The sequence below is a fragment of the Rhincodon typus genome, chromosome 34, assembly GCF_021869965.1.
Source record: "Rhincodon typus isolate 14 chromosome 34, sRhiTyp1.1, whole genome shotgun sequence".
NCBI classification, from domain to species: Eukaryota; Metazoa; Chordata; class Chondrichthyes; order Orectolobiformes; family Rhincodontidae; genus Rhincodon; species Rhincodon typus.
This window is the reverse complement of record NC_063365.1, coordinates 20387617-20400044: the sequence shown is the minus strand read 5'-3', so window position 1 is coordinate 20400044 and position 12428 is coordinate 20387617. Positions and strand designations below refer to the sequence as shown.

The following is a 12428-nucleotide window of genomic DNA, read 5'->3' as shown; positions in this document are numbered from 1 at the left end:
GTTCTCCCTTCCTAAGTATGTACTTACAGTTTGTAACAGAACAGCATTAATATCCAAGACAACAAGGTGCAGGGCTGGATGAACACAGCAGGCCAAGCAGCATCATAGGAGCATTAATATCCATATTCTTGGTTAAATTAGAGCAAAGCTTGGCATAGTGAAGTTATACACAATCCCTTTTAAGTTCATTCAATTAACATGCCACTGGATATATTCAACAATTGCTGACAAAGGAATGGTTGGATAATTTGGCCAATCACAAAATTTAAAAATGATCACATTTTACTTAATTTTCTATGCACTTCAATCACTCCTTTTTGCCAAAACTATTTGCTATTTCACTTTTGAATTTTTCTTACACGACCCACCTCCATTGCATGGCATAATGGAAGTTTTTATGTTTGCATTGACAGGAGTTGGCTCAACATATCACAAAATGCATGCCACATACCTCACCTGAATTATGATTCCCCAGAAGTTCAAGATTCTGGTGGTCGACACCTTTCAGATCACAAACTGTGAACAAAAAACATTCTGAATTTTAACAATAAAAATGCTAGTCTCAAAATATAAATGGGTCAGTCAACATGTCTGGACAGAAGTCAGCATTTTCAGCGCAGACTTTTCCAAAGTTTAACAATTTTTTTAATGGCATGCCAAAATGATTTTTAAAAAAGATTGGGACCATTAAAAGCACTGATAGTGGAAAACCACACCAACACTGCAACAAAGAAGGATAAAACACTTTTAAAGGTCTTTCTAACTGTGTTTGGAGCTGGCAGCAGTGAAACCCCAATGCAGAGGTGGTCCTTGAAAACTCTAAATTATTTATGAACAACAATTTTTCATTACCAACTAGCTGATTTTATTGAAGAGCATCATGACTATTTTTGAGTTGAAGGAGGTTTGGCAATCATTTATTGGAGCCAGTTTAGTTATTGCAAAGCAGACCCCAAATTATTCAAATAAACTGTCGAAAAGGTGGTAGTAACATGAGAAATTTTATTTCATACATGGACAACTTGAATGTAACTGGTGAAAATGAGCAATGCTACATGCGTGACAGTTAGGCTCTTGTGGCACAGTGGTAATGTAGAGTCATACAGCACGGAAACAGACCCTTTGGTTCAACTAGTCCACGCCGAACATAATCCCAAACTAAATTAGCCTGCTCCTGAACCACATCCCTCCAAACCTTTCCTATTCACGTACTTACCCAAGTGCCTTTTAAATGTTGAAATTATACCCGCATTCACCACTTCCTCTGGAAGTTCATTCCAAACATGACCAACCCTCTGTGTAAAAAATTTGTCCTTCATGTCTTTTTTAAAATCTCTCTCCTCTCACCTTAAAAATATGCCCCCTAGTCTTGAAATCCCCCATCCTAGGGAAAAGACACCTACCATTAACAATATCAAGACCCCTCATTATTTTATAATCTTCTATAAGGTGGCCTCTCAACCTCCTCCGAACTAGTGAAAAAAAAGTCCCAGCCTATCTTTATAACTCAAACTTTCCGTGCCTGGCAACATCCTGGCAAATGTCTTCTAAACCCTTTCCAGCTTAAAAATATCCTACCTACAACTGGACGATCAGAACTGGACACAGTATTCCACAAGCGGCCTCACCAGTGTCCTATAAAACCTCAATATGACTTGCTAACTCAAACATTCACAGCACTCAGCAATGAAAGCAAGCATGCCAAGTGCCTTTTTAACCACCCTATGACCTGAGTTTAAGTCTAACCTGCTTCAGAGGTGGGCAAGAACATCTCTAAACAGGGTAATAAGAAAATATCTACATGTAATAGTATCTCCTTCTTGGAAAAGTTGCTGTAACAGTTCTTTTTAAAATCAAAGATTTTATCATCATGCCACATGCTGTCAAACATTATCAATAAGGGTTAGAAACTAAGCTTGATGCCAAAAGTAATAATCCTTTCAACGAGTGAGAGATCATCTTGGCAAATCTAATACTCAAATTTGTATTTGTGCCCTCATGCATATTGTTCTATTTCCTCAAATTTACGAATACCAGACATTGTCTCCATTCTAAATCATGCAGAAATTTGCTCATCTTGCTTCTCAATGGAACTGTCAAACTATACTGTCCTGACATGATATGAAGAGGCTTGTTAAACGTGACAGTGAATGAAAAAGAAACAGAAAATTTGAAGTAAAACAAGCAGTACTGTTTTAGGGAATACATAGCAAATCCAACAGACTCTGACAAGTTTTGACACAAACGAAAACTGAAAGTGCTGGAGAATTAACATTTTGAGTGGCTGAAGATGGGTCACAGAACTCAAAATGTTAACCCTGATTTCTCTCCACGGATGCTGCCAGACCTGCCGAGTTTCTCCAGCACTTTCTGTTCTTGTTTGTTTCAAATCTCCAGTATCTGCAGTTCTGTTTTATTTTCATGAAGAGTTTTGACAGGTTAATGTTTCAACTGTGAATAATGAATGCTAACCAGTCTTTTCTCTTCACAGATCCTAGCAGAATTATGACACTCTCCCAGAATGTTGTTTCAATCCTCTGAACAGGAGACCTGCAAGAAGGCCAGCTCATCAATAAGCCATACAACTCTCCCACATTATTGCAACCAAATAAATAATAACTTCATTTCAGATTTTCTTTGGTCTCCAACATCATTTTACTTCCCAAGAGACAGAAAGGTTTTTTTTATATAATGGATCTGCTTAACAGCCACATGGGTACTCCTGTCATTTTAAAACTACAGGATCAGCATTCATCTATGTGATAGTATTACTGATTTAAGTGCAGCAAACTCAGTCAACTCAAATCTGTCTCAAGTAGAATTCCACCAAAAATCCCAAAAAATACCTCTTGCAATGTCCAGTATTATCCGGAATACTATGACAAACCCATATCTCCTCCTCTTTGCTCTTCTTAAAGTATTTGATGATTGGTCAGGGTCAACATCATGTTACAAAGATATACCGGCAAATATTTCAGATAAATAGCACGACAAACAGAAAGCAGGTAGAATTGATCTGGGGGAAAGATACAGCAGGTGACAGCATGCACATTTAAACTATATTTCGTTACAGTATTCCAGCAATTTTAAACATTGGGTCATGAATCTACAGTGTTAAAATTGCCACAGAATTATGTCTGAAATCAGGTTGCATGCTTTTGGCTCCCCTCATTTTGCCTTTCTAATATCTGAATAAAAAAAACTTAAATGTCATAATCAGTTCGTCAATCACTTTCATCCAATAAAATCTGTGTTCTTTGGCTGTTCTTTCCTTTGTTTATGTTTGAGTTAATAAGAAAAGTGACTTTTGCTTTTAACCTATAAAACATTGTTTGACAAAATTCAATCTATTGTTGGGAGTGATTGGGAATTAGTAGGTGAGTTTATCAGCAGCATAAGATACTTATTACTCACCCAATGCACAATATCTTGCATATTGCTTTTTGTGTTTTATTTCATTGGAAGCAAAGCAGCTGTTTATTCTAAGGTTAGATACTGTGTACACGGAGAGTGATCGAATCCTATCCAATTACATAGGCTCATGCCAAATAGAAATGTGGAAATGGAACTACAGATCACAAAACGTGCGGAGTTTGCACATTCTCCCCGCGTCTGCGTGGATTTCCTCCGGGTGCTCCGGTTTCCTCCCACAGTCCAAAGATGTGCAGGCTAGGTGGATTGGCCATGCTAAATTGCCCATAGTGTTCAGGGGTGTGTGGGTTATAGGAGGATGGGTCTGGGTGGGATGCTCCAAGGGTCAGTGTGGACTTGTTGGGCCGAAGGGCCTGTTTCCACACTGTAGGGATTCTATGATTCTATGATAAAACAGTTCAAACAACACTGATTTAATGAAAATTTCAGTAGCAACATTTTAAAAAATATTTTGTTGGAAAAGTAAATAATGAAATGGAGTTGAAAGATTTACTTTTCACTTAAAACACTTTCTTCTTTGGATGTTCAGTAAAATGATAAATGCCCATGGTTTGTTTTTCTGAATATGATTAACAACAGTTAATAGGTTTGTATATGCTTCAACACTAGATAAATTCATGCACGTCCAGATTTTTGATTGCTTGCAGCTAGCAATGGACATCTGAGAAAGCTTAATAGTATAAATTATTTTCTGGCCTTGAAAGGAGGCAAACCAAGTGGTATCTTACAGAGGTACTGAAAATACTAATGGGTACATATTAAGTCTAGGAAATGATTTTACAATTTACATCTTTACCAACCTAACAAGCCCTGCGGTGTTGCCTGGTGTCAGTGTAGAATTAGTTACCACTAGTTTATACCAAGATTCCATTGTCCTGGAGTTACAGTTTAGCAAAACAATTATTAACTAGAGTAGAAAGTGTAAATCTGAATATCTTGTATGTCTGTAATGTTGTCTTCAAGTCACTTCCTTGCAAAGCAATAAAGGACCACTTATATACCCGAGATTCACCCAACAATCCATCAGATTTCTGTCATCCAATGGATGAGAGTTAATCAGTGCAGAAACAATTTAGTCAACACAACTCCTTCACGTCATACAGCATCCAGTGGTATAAGATGTGGGCCACCTAGTTTGTGTTCGTCGTGCTATTTATCTGAAATATTTGCCAGTATATCTCTGTAACATGATGTTGACCCTGACCAATCATCAAATACTTTAAGAAGGCAAAGAGGAGGAGATATGGGTTTGTCATAGTATTCCAGATAATACTGGACATTGCAAGCAGTATTTCTTGGGATTTTTGGTGGAATTCTACTAGAGACAACATACTAGTTGCAGTATGCCAACATTGCAGGACTCCTTAGTACTCTGCACAAATTGTTTGACTTTAAAAGCTTTCATCTTTTTTCATTAGTACCTAATAAATACCAATTATCAAAAACACGTCTTTATTAAAAGATGAGACAACACTGACTCAAACTGGATTGAAATACGTAATGACGACATGTATAATCATTAATTATTTTCATGATTCATCTTTCATTCAAATACTATTATCCAAAGTGATCAGCTAACCAAATAATCCAGAAACCCAAAATCCCATAGAAATAAAATGATTATCCAAAACACATTGCATTTGATATTTAATACACCCTCAATGTAACTGTAGAATTTTGTTTGATTTGTTGTTGGATGCAACACCATGCAAAATTGCTTCCCCTAACTGTCACAAGAAATTATGGGTGGCGAGGACAGCCAGCCACTTGTTCCAATTTGCTTCATACATCCAGGGAGATTCTAACAGTATTCCTGCTTCAGTCTTTCACAGAATTTCTGTTTAACCAATTCCACATAATTCTCCCAAATGGGCTATCTGGAAATTAATTTTACGTGTTGATTACTCTTCTTGTGAAGGACAGTTCCTTTATATCTTTCTTAATAATTGCCTTGAGTTCAATCCTGGATCTACTAGTTCTATTGAAATTAATGGTCCATGAAAACATTTCAACTCCTGTCATCTTGCATACCGCCAATAGATTACCTCCCAGGCACCTCATTCCCTTGCTGAACAGTTCAAGTTTCTCTGGTCGTTTTTCATCGAACAAACCCTTAGCAATAGAGATCAGCCTGTGGGTGATTTTCCCCTCTCATTTCATTGCCTCAAATATATCAATGCCTCTTCTTTCAGAGTGAGCATACGGAATGTGACATTCAGGATGCAATGTTGCCAGAAAATGGTAAGATTTGATCTTTACTACTTCTAACATGAAAATTGTCTCCATTTGTACATATGCTAACCATTCTATGGCATTGTTATTTGCTGCCATGCATTGGACTTGTGTAGAATCCAGTCTGCTAGAACTCATGGGTCTCTTCTGGCTTCATCCTTGGCTATTTCAATGCCATTCCATCAAACACATATGTTGTCCACTTGCTCTTACAAGTTTAGTATTAAACACTCATTTGCCAAAAATTTCATATGCCTTTGTTCTGCCACTTACATACCTTCGCCAAATCATTCTGTAGCTTGGGCTGCCACCTCCAATTGCTATCCCTCTCGTTATTTGGTTTTCATCTACAAACTCGATCACTTTGTATTGTGCTTCTAAACCTGTACTGTATTGAGACCAGAGACATGCCACTCAGTTCCTCACCCAACTCTGACCCAATTCCTGTAAAGCATAATTCCTATTTTCAAGCTATTTTCTCTCAATGAAGCCAAGATATTCACCTTTCTCCTCCTTGACCAGTTTTCCCAAACACTAACTTACCCAAACAGAAATATTTCCTGGTGCTCAACACCCCAGTGCATTAGCATTATAAAAGGAGGATGACAACCAATATGTTAATACATTATGGTGAGGTTATTCCACTGACTTACAATACCTTAACCTCCAACTAGTGGATCAAATCATTTCTATAAATCTATCCTCAGCTCTTGACTTACAAGCACCAATACTTAATTATAAGCATTTGTGTTATAATGGATAACATTCTTGTCTCTGAGACAGAAGATCTGGGTTCAAATCAAATTCCAGGACTTGGAGACAGTTAATTACTGCAGATGCTGGAAGCCAGAGTCTTTAGATATGAAGCTGGAAAAACACAGCAGGTCAGACAGCAACTGAGCAGGAAAGTCAATGTTTCTGGCCAAAACCCTTTGTTGGGGCTGACGAAGGGTTTTGGACTGAAACATGGACTTTCCTGCTCCTCGGATGCTGTCTGACCTGCCATGCTTTTCCAGCTTCACATGTACTGACTGCAAATTCCAGGACTGGATGGCCAAGGAAGGTGCTTTACTGACAATGCTTAAAAACAAAACAATAGGAGCTTCTTCTAAAAAAAAAGAGAGATCAAAGTGAACATAGGTCTCCTGGAAAGTGAATCTGGGGAGCCAATTATGGGGAACAAGGAAATGGTTGAATTATAAACAGATATTTTGCATTAGTCTTTACAGACTATCCCCTGACTCGAATCATAGAATCCCTCCAGTGTGGAAGCAGGAATTCGGCCAAATCAAGCCCACACTGACCCTCCAAAAAGCATCCCATTCGACCCATGCCCCTCCCTTATCCATGCATTTCCCATGGCTAATCCACCTAGCTTTCGCATCTCTGGACACTATGCGCAATTTAACATGACCAATCCACCTAACCAGCACATCTTTGGGATAGTAAGAGCTGCCAATGCTGGAGTCAGAGATAACAGAGTGTGGAGCTGGAGGAGCACAGCAGGCCAGGCAGCATCAGACGGGCAGGAAAGCTGACATTTCAGGTTGGGACTCTTCAGACGGCCTGCCTGGCATGCTGTGCTCCTCCAGCTCCAAACTGTGTTATCTCATCACATATCTGGACTGTGGGAGGAAACCCACGCAAGCACAGGGACAATGTGCAAACTCCACACAGAGTCACATTAGGGTAGAATCAAACCCGCGTCCCTGGCTCTGTGAGGCAGCAGTACGAACCAATGAGCCACCTCTACTAACAATATGGGAGAGAGGAATGAAGTGTCATTAAAGGAGTACTGGCCAAACTAGTTGGGCTAAAGGCAGATACATAACCTAGTCGTGTTGGCTTACATCCTAAGGTGGTTTATATTCAAGGTAGATAAAAGTGATATTGTCTACAGGAATAGTGCCAGAAGACTGGAGGATAGCAAATGTTGTCCCCTTGTTCAAGAAGGGGAGTAGAGACAACCCTGGTAATTATAGACCAGTGAGCCTTACTTCGGTTGTGGGTAAAGTGTTGGAAAGGATTATAAGAGATAGGATTTATAATCATCTAGAAAGGAATAATTTGATTAAGGATAGTCAACACGGTTTTGTGAAGGGTAGTTCGTGCCTCACAAACCTTATTGAGTTCTTCGAGAAGGTGACCAAACAAGTGGATGAGGGTAAAGCGGTTGATGTGGTGTATATGGATTTCAGTAAAGCATTTGATAAGGTTCCCCAAAGTAGGTTATTGCAGAAAATTCGGAGGCATGGGATTGAGGGTGATTTAGCGGTTTGGATCAGAAATTGGCAAACTGTAAGACAGAGGGTGGTGGTTGATGGGAAACGTTCATCCTGGAGTTCAGTTACTAGTGGTGTACCGCAAGGATCTGTTTTGGGGCCACTGCTGTTTGTCATTTTTATAAATGACCTGGATGAGGGCGTAGAAGGATGGGTTAGTAAATTTGTGGATGACACTAAAGTCGGTGGAGTTGTGGATAGTGCGGAAGGATGTTGCAGGTTACAGAGGGACATAGATAAGCTGCAGAGCTGGCAAATGGAGTTTAATGCAGAAAAGTGTGAGGTGATTCACTTTGGAAGGAGTAACAGGAATACAGAGTACTGGGCTAATGGTAAGATTCTTGGTAGTGTGGATGAGCAGAGAGATCTCGGTGTCCATGTGCATAGATCACTGAAAGTTGCCACCCAGGTTGATAGGGTTGTTAAGAAGGCCTACGGTGTGTTAGGTTTTATTGGTAGAGGGATTGAGTTTCGGAGCCATGAGGTCATGTTGCAGCTGTACAAAACTCTGGTGCGGCCACACTTGGAGTATTGCGTACAGTTCTGGTCACCGCATTATAGGAAGGATGTGGAAGCATTGGAAAGGGTGCAGAGGAGATTTACCAGGATGTTGCCTGGTATGGAGGGAAGGTCTTATGAGGAAAGGCTGAGGGACTTGAGGCTGTTTTCGTTAGAGAGAAGAAGGTTAAGAGGTGACTTGATAGAGACATACAAGATGATCAGAGGATTAGATAGGGTGGACAGCGAGAGCCTTTTTCCTCAGATGGTGATGGCTAGCACAAGGGGACATAGCTTTAAATTGAGGGGTGACAGATATAGGACAGAAGTCAGAGGTAGGTTCTTTACTCAGAGAGTAGTAAGGGCGTGGAATGCCCTGCCTGCAACAGTAGTAGACTCGCCAACTTTAAGGGCAATTAAATGGTCATTGGATAAACATATGGATGATAATGGAATAGTGTAGGTTAGATGGGCTTCAGATTGGTTTCACAGCTCGGCGCAACATCGAGGGCCGAAGGGCCTGTACTGCGCTGTAATGTTATATGTTCTATATTTATCCATATACAAAGACCTGTCCTCTGCAGGAGAAAATAACATTGTCTGGGCATTTCATGCTCTATGACAATGGGCATTTTTGAATTAAACAGAAGCACAGTGTACAATAGTTTTCAAGAATATTCTTGCCCCTTTCCCCCGGACAGAGGGGAGTCCGCCCCCTCACCCTGTCAGGAAGCACCCCCTACCCTCCCAGGCAGGAGTCCCTCACCCTGTCAGGCAGTGACCCCACAACTTACCCCCCCCCCATCCCAACCCCCTCGGTTCCCCCCCCCCCCCCCCCCATCCCAACACCCACGGTTGCCCCACTCCTACACCCATCGTTGCCCCACTCCGACTCCGACTCCGACTCCGACGCCGACGGTGGCCCCTCCCCCATTGCCCTGACGACGGGCCCCCTCCCGAGAGTTGAGTGGCCCCGACTCCGTCCGCAACCAACCAACGGATCCGAACGGAGGAAGCGGCCCATTCGCCTAACGACAGGTGACATACAGCCGGCCCTACCTCTGTTCTCACACCGTTTCCGTGCTTTGGGCTGATGGGCTGCCTCCAGCCCTGAGAGCCCCCTCCAACCGAATCCGCGCCGGGCACGCCCTCCCAGACGTTATTGCGTAAGGCCGTACGTAGACCCCGCCCAATCCGCGCGCTGATACAAGGAAGCGAAAGTTGAAATTGGGGACTGTTTCACTCGGTGTATCCTTGCAGGGCTACAGTCTAGACTCAGTGCAAGGTCATGGGCAGACCACGAATAGATGTGATCTCACTCACTTTTCCTGTTCTATTGACCGATCATAGGTCTGAAAGCTCCATTCTGTTTCTTTTTCCAATGATTGTTTAAAAGCCTAATGAATATTTTCAGCATTTTCTGTTTTAATTTCAGATTTCTAGCAGCCGCAGATTTCTGCTTACCAAAAACCCCCATTCTATCTCTTTCTCCCCCAGATGCTGTATGACCTGCCGAGTATTTCAGAAATTTGATTTCAGCATCTGTATTATTTTAATTTTGGGTTAAAATGTATACATATATTCAGTTTTTAAATTATTCAAGTGTTGTTATAAAATATAGAATTGTTTTTTCATTGTTCTTCCCGGTTTCACTGGTTTTGATGAGACTGAGTAACGAACTTGGGTTTAGGGCAAAATACTGCAATGCAAGAAAATAACAATATGTTAGTTAATCTTTGAAAGTAAACTATTATTTCAGGCGTAAACCTTAACATTTTCTCTGCTTGTAGTTATATTTTGTTTTATAACATTCTCAAGATGTCCAATCTGCTTCATAGACAATTGCTTATGAGGTGCAGTCACAATTATTTCTTATCACCTTGCCTCAGGGTTCAACGAAGATCACACTGTTTCGGCTGGGATGGAGTTTATGAATCTGGTGAACAAGGTGATAATGTCCATACAATCTGATTCTGTGATATTGACTGAATGAGACATCTCCAAAACAGACAAGAGTCTGACAATTTGAGGAAAGGAATCGGTGAATAAATAAAACTCACTATAATTAGAAATAAAAAGTTAGAATTAACACTAATGGATATTTTACTGAAGGATACCGAAAACTTTTAATAATAGGAAATGTACATAATGTTTAAATAAATGGGCGGATTTCCAACGCAGCTGTCCCTGCCATGCCCGACGTCGTGTATGAACGGATGTGATAAAAAGAGAAAATGTTGGTAAACTCAGCAGATCTGGTAACGTCGTCAGTAGAGAGGAACCAGTCTAATATTATTTATTAATTCCATTCCTCCATTCGTTCGAGCTTGTCGTGGGGATGAAGGTTCTGAAAGGTAAAACACCCACGAACATAGCGCCAAAAAATGTTACTCGCTGGAGAAACTCTGCAGATCTGACAGCATTTGTGGAGAGAGAAAGCAGAGTTAATGTTTCGATTCTAGTGATCCTTGTGCTTTCAAACTGCTTTCAAATCTGCTGAGTTTCTCCATCAATGACTTTTTATTTCAGATCTTCATTGTCCGCAGTTTGTTTTGCTGTCATTCGCTTTAGGTTACGAGGGTTTGTAAACGCTCAGCATTTCTATGTACATTGGAGATAGTCAGTTTACTTTTAATTGAAGAGATGATTGATGAGTTGTATATCTTATATAGGACGTAAACTGACTGCAATGTTTGTTGTGCATTTTAATTCATTTTTTTAAACAAAAGGAACAAACTCATTAAAAACAGCAACAAAACAGAGAGATGGGGGAAAAAGTGAATCAACCTTCAGCAGTTCCAGGTTGTAGCCACTTGGGGCTGGTTCTGATTGGTGAATGTGTGGATTAAATGAGCCAATCAACACCGGCCATTGGGTGATTGGCAGCTTTAGGCCACGCTTCTGGCGCAGTATACCGCCTCTGATAGGTGTGGTCAATTGAATGACATCTGGGGGACCCGCCCTCGCAATCTGATTGGGCGTTGTGTCTCGTGCCCCGCCCCCTCGCCTCCCGGTCCTTCCACAGCCGCGGCCGCCGCTGCGGAACGAGAGGGACACGGAGTAAGCCCCTATCTCTTTCCCCCCTCCTATCCCCCCATCCCTTCAGTTTCCCCCCTTCCCCTGGCGCTGGTTCGGCTCCACATTCTCGGCGATGGCGACTGCGGCAAGGGCGCTGCTCTCCGCCGCCCTGGGCAGCACCCGGACGGTGGCAGCTGCTAGCAGCTTCAACGGGCTGGGCGTCAGCAGGCAGCGGCAGCAGCAGCAGCGGACGGTGAGTGAGCTTCCGGGAATGGGGGTCTGTCTCCCACCCAGTTACTGAGCACCCTGGGTGTCCCCGCCCACCTTGGCGAGGTGGGGAGAGAGTACTCTCTTTACGCCTCACTTTTGGGCTGGTGTCCTCCCTCTGGGGTGTCCCAGCATCTTCTGAAGGATTTCCTATCCTGTGCCCACCCCAAACTTTAGGGGGCTTGGTGGTGAAGATTGTTTATTCTCTCCCAGCCCTACTGTTGGGGGTGGGATTAGTTCTCCATCTGGAGCAATGCAGTATCTTTAGAGGGATTTCCTATTCCTTCCCTCCCCATTTTTTTTTGGGTGTCCCTACTCCGAGGGGTGCCTTATTTCTCTTTCTCTCCCCGCCTCCTCCCACCCTGAAGGGTTTCCCTGTCTTTCCCCTCCATTCTTGGGTTTCCCTTCTCCCACCCTGTGGCGACTTGCTGACAGACAAGCTGCAGCAGTGACCCCTTGACTCAGGAGAGGATGGAACCAGTTCTACTGCACTGGGACCTATGCCCTTTAAGAACGAACAAGGGAACAGTGGGTGACTGTCTAGTAGTCAGTCTACAGCCCCTTCCCCCAAGGAGGCAGTTCCTCCCTGGGGCTTGCCCTGGATGGAAACTGTCTCTCCAGGAAGCACCTAATGTCTGCCAAAATGCCCCAGGATGTGGCAAGTCCTGGGTGAATGGTGATGAAAAGTTTTGATGCTTT

The 12428-nt window shown here is 42.1% G+C and overlaps 2 protein-coding genes across 17 annotated transcripts in view; one reads left to right on the top strand and one right to left on the bottom strand.

Moving 5' to 3' along the window:
* The window catches only part of micu1 (mitochondrial calcium uptake 1), an 84542-nt gene extending 74911 nt beyond the window's left edge, over positions 1–9631 (bottom strand). For 3 of the 16 annotated variants that reach the window (XM_048616141.1, XM_048616137.1, XM_048616147.1), the window contains exons 1-2: positions 9504–9630; positions 452–516 (exon numbers count right to left, since the gene is read on the bottom strand). The gene's annotated coding sequence lies outside the window, so the exon portion shown is untranslated. Of the gene's footprint in view, positions 1–451; positions 517–2472; positions 2601–9297; positions 9331–9503 lie in introns of those variants that run through there. The other 13 variants (XM_048616138.1, XM_048616136.1, XM_048616146.1 and 10 more) reach the window with 10 other exon arrangements.
* Positions 9632–11443: 1812 nt separating this feature from the next.
* The window catches only part of mcu (mitochondrial calcium uniporter), a 156442-nt gene continuing 155457 nt past the window's right edge, over positions 11444–12428 (top strand). The window contains exon 1 of the mRNA XM_048616152.1: positions 11444–11715. Coding sequence (XP_048472109.1) covers positions 11596–11715 — 120 coding nt within the window. The 5' untranslated portion in view covers positions 11444–11595. The remainder of the gene's footprint in view (positions 11716–12428) is intronic.